The following is a 3646-nucleotide window of genomic DNA, read 5'->3' on the forward strand; positions in this document are numbered from 1 at the left end:
CATGTATTAAATATCGCTTATATTTTCTCAGAGTAATGTAAGAAAGACGACTCGTTTATATTGATTCGCATTTGCACATCTTTAACATTTCTGAATAATTAATTTTGTGTTATTAGTTGATCGAAAGTCATAACTGTTTTGAAAAGATTCGAGTTATGTTGTTTTTTTACTTAACTTTGAAATATTATTAGAGTTAAGTTTTGTTAGAGTCATGTTTTAAAAACTGATGAAAATATATAACGACGATGGAAGATTACTATAACTGACAGCAGGAACGCACACGGTATGTTTTGTATCAAACAACAAAACTATGTTTTCATTTATAGAGACACTGTCCTCAGTCTTAACTTGAACAGATTTTGGAAGAGAGATCCTGAAAGGAACTTCATCGAAACTGTTAACATAGCAGTTTCAGTTTAATTGAAACTATGTATTCGGCATTAATGATAACTACAACAATATCACTGTCTATTTTCAAGATTCAAGACATATTAAATTATCCTTAATAAGGAAAATGAAAAACATGTCAATAGGTTCACAGGTTCATAAATTATTAATTCAAATCCTCATGATAGCTAGTAGTATCATAGTCTTTAGAATTTCCCGCCCTGTGGTGGTTGTGGTGGATAGGCGACGCCGCCTCCCGCAAGCGGTGGCGGGGCTGACCGCTGCCCTGGGTACTGCATCTGCTTGCCCATTTCTGAAATTTATGAGAGAAAATAAAAGTACCGGTCAGAATATGAGTGAAACATTTTAATATTAAAATTACTGTTTTCACAGAAAACACTACTTAATGTTAGCTTTATCTTGTTTTTAAAGTCATTTCATAAACAAAATACTAAGCCAGCTAGCTCATTTCTAAAATCAACGACGGTGTGAATGAGCACTAGTCAGAATATGAATAAAACATTTGCAAAAATGAATGACTTGAGCACTAAAACCACTCGGGGTAAATAACTTTTAAACTTATATATTTAATCATTATTTTTATCGGCAATCCATATAAAAACGTACACATTTGGGAAATGACAATGTGTTGAAAATTATCTCACATCTACCTAAAATCTACTGATCAATGATGGAAATTAACATGAAGCACATGAAGCAAATAATTGTTAAACAAGTCCAAGCCCATGCGCGTTTGCCTGTGCTTCAAAGTTATATTTTATTTGTGTGGTATAATATAACTTAATATTCAAATCATGGTGGCACGGTGTCATCTAAATTGGTTTAAACCAGTGATGTTAGAACTGTACTTACGGTTGTTAGTACTGACAACCGTCACTCCAGCTGGAGCGGCTTGCTGGACGACCACGGGATGGTATCTTCGCCGACAACACACGTAGATCCCGACCACTATGCCGATAAATATCAACACGCCAATGACCGTGCCAGCTATGCTACCTGTGCCACTTAAATACATGGAACAAAAGAAAGCTATTCAATAACACCACTTGATAAAGTATCAAAAAATGTTTCCATATCCACTTATATCCAAAGAGGCTCAAACTTCATACCCGGTCAACATAAGCTCTTTCTCGACATAAATAAACTAAACCAACGGAATGGTCACACACTTGTTAGTTTACAAGCATTTAGTTTTGTTCGCTATCATATACCATTAATTTGTTAATTAAAATCCATTCAGTAAATCCTTGAAAACAAAGTACCGATATTTCGAAAATGAAAATAACTCAAACCATTACTTTAAAAATCCCTGATATATCTAGTAAAAAAGCAAAATGAACAATATTGATTGCTTATGAACCTCATATATGACTCTGTTATAAAGAATTGTGTCACAAACTAAAAACTTATGACAGTCTTAATAAGAATAACGACTCTGCCTGTTCGTAAAATACAGTGTTAAACGTTTTTACCTCGACGCCAGACAGCAGCCAGACATGTATGTTGTGATAAAAATAAAAAAGAGAGATGTGGACCATCCGATCATGCTTGCTTCACCTGGGATGGACAGGGTGTGGCGGACATCCAGGGGATGAGCATGACGCTCGTTGTCATTTAATTATTCGATTCACCAATGAAGTGATTATGTAAGTACGTCAATAAATAATAAGAAATTGATGGATAATCAATACAAATACAATTACTTTGATCAGAAAAGACAATCAGCCCATGACAAGTGCCCAGGCGGAGCGATTTTCAGAATTACGTCATATGCTGCATCATTTTATTTAATTAAGACAACCCTGCAATGACTGTTAGTGCTCTAACCAACCCCTCTCTTCGGGAATCGTATGTCATCTGAAGTCCCCCGTATACCTGTCAAATATTCATTCGAATGTAAACAGGTTCTTACAAAGAGGTACAGCATTCCAAGCCACTGTTACAGCAGTATCCACTGTCGCAGTAAAATCCATCTCCACAATAGTCATAACCATGGATACCTATGAAATAAACAAATGTTAATGTTTTAATTAATGAGTTAAATAACCGTTGAATTAATTAAAAGCTTATCATGAATTTGGTATGAAAATAAACAAAACTATAAATACCAGTTGAGCAGAATGACAAAATAAATGTCAACACTATATTAAGTTTAGTATCCATTATTGCGTTACTAAATCATACAATAAAGACAAACAAATTATGATGGCGATTATCACAACAGTCAAAATTTATCCACATTGTTATCATTGCATTGATTAACAAATGATCAGAGTACACGTACTGATTAATATAAGTACATGTATCAATATTGGATAACGGTCTATGGTTTCCAAAACCGTATTTTGATATTGTAATACCATTTGCACGTTTGGTCGATGAGGTTTTTCAGAATCAGAATTCTTTGGAATATGGAGTCTGTGAATGTACACCTGAAAAATAAAGTCAAAACACATCAATGACAAAAGCACAAACGCTATTAAATGGCAGTAGTTTGGTGGGAAAATGTATGCCATTGCATTTGCAAAATTAATGTACTCATATAATAACTCACATAAATGACAGGCTTGCAGTTTGACTGTAAATTGATGAAATCCTTTGCAGACTTCACAAGAATTTTTTACTACTGCTGCTGCTGCTGCTGCTGCTGCTGCTGCTGCTGCTGCTGCTGCTGCTGCTACTGCTACTGCTACTGCTACTACTACTACTACTACTACTACTACTACTACCACCAATATCAATCCACCTATATGATCAGACAGTGGATTTACCACGGATCCCCCTACCTGTTCTCGCTTGAGCAAAAATTGGATCGATGGTACCTACGTCAGGATTGCTTGGTAAACACATTGAAATGAGTACCGTTAAACCTCAACACAACTTATACCAATCATCAAAGGGCACGGTCTTAACAAATTCGTATGAAAAGTAATGACAAACAAAATTTGATATATATATATATATATATATATATATATATATATATATATATATATATATATATATATATATATATATACACAACTTATACCAATCATCAAAGGGCACGGTCTTAACAAATTCGTATGAAAAGTAATGACAAACAAAATTTGATATATATATATATATATATATATATATATATATATATATATATATATATATATATATATATATATATATATATATATATATGTATGTATATATATATATATATATATATATATATATATATACGTCTAAATTTTATTTTAACGTT

General features: G+C 33.2%; 1 protein-coding gene across 1 annotated transcript; it reads right to left on the reverse strand.

The window, feature by feature from the left end:
• Positions 1-217: 217 nt before the first annotated feature.
• On the reverse strand, positions 218-2597 carry LOC128210964 (uncharacterized). Its single transcript, XM_052915316.1, has 4 exons — positions 2517-2597; positions 2321-2408; positions 1261-1412; positions 218-700 (listed from the first exon to the last, which is right to left on the reverse strand). Exons 1-4 carry the CDS (start codon positions 2569-2571, stop codon positions 594-596), a joined length of 402 nt encoding a protein of 133 aa, XP_052771276.1. The 5' UTR covers positions 2572-2597; the 3' UTR covers positions 218-593.
• Positions 2598-3646: the final 1049 nt, after the last annotated feature.

The sequence above is a fragment of the Mya arenaria genome, chromosome 12 (genome assembly GCF_026914265.1).
Source record: "Mya arenaria isolate MELC-2E11 chromosome 12, ASM2691426v1".
Lineage (NCBI taxonomy): Eukaryota > Metazoa > Mollusca > Bivalvia > Myida > Myidae > Mya > Mya arenaria.

Excerpts from the sequence above, each read along its gene's own strand:
- LOC128210964 (XM_052915316.1), bottom strand. The coding sequence starts at position 2,571 with ATGGATACTAAACTTAATATAGTGTTGACATTTATTTTGTCATTCTGC. Across the intron at positions 2,409-2,516 it reads TTTGTCATTCTGCTCAACTG|GTATCCATGGTTATGACTAT; the intron begins GTATTTATAGTT and ends TTTATTTCATAG. Across the intron at positions 1,413-2,320 it reads TTGGAATGCTGTACCTCTTT|TGGCACAGGTAGCATAGCTG; the intron begins GTAAGAACCTGT and ends CATGTATTTAAG.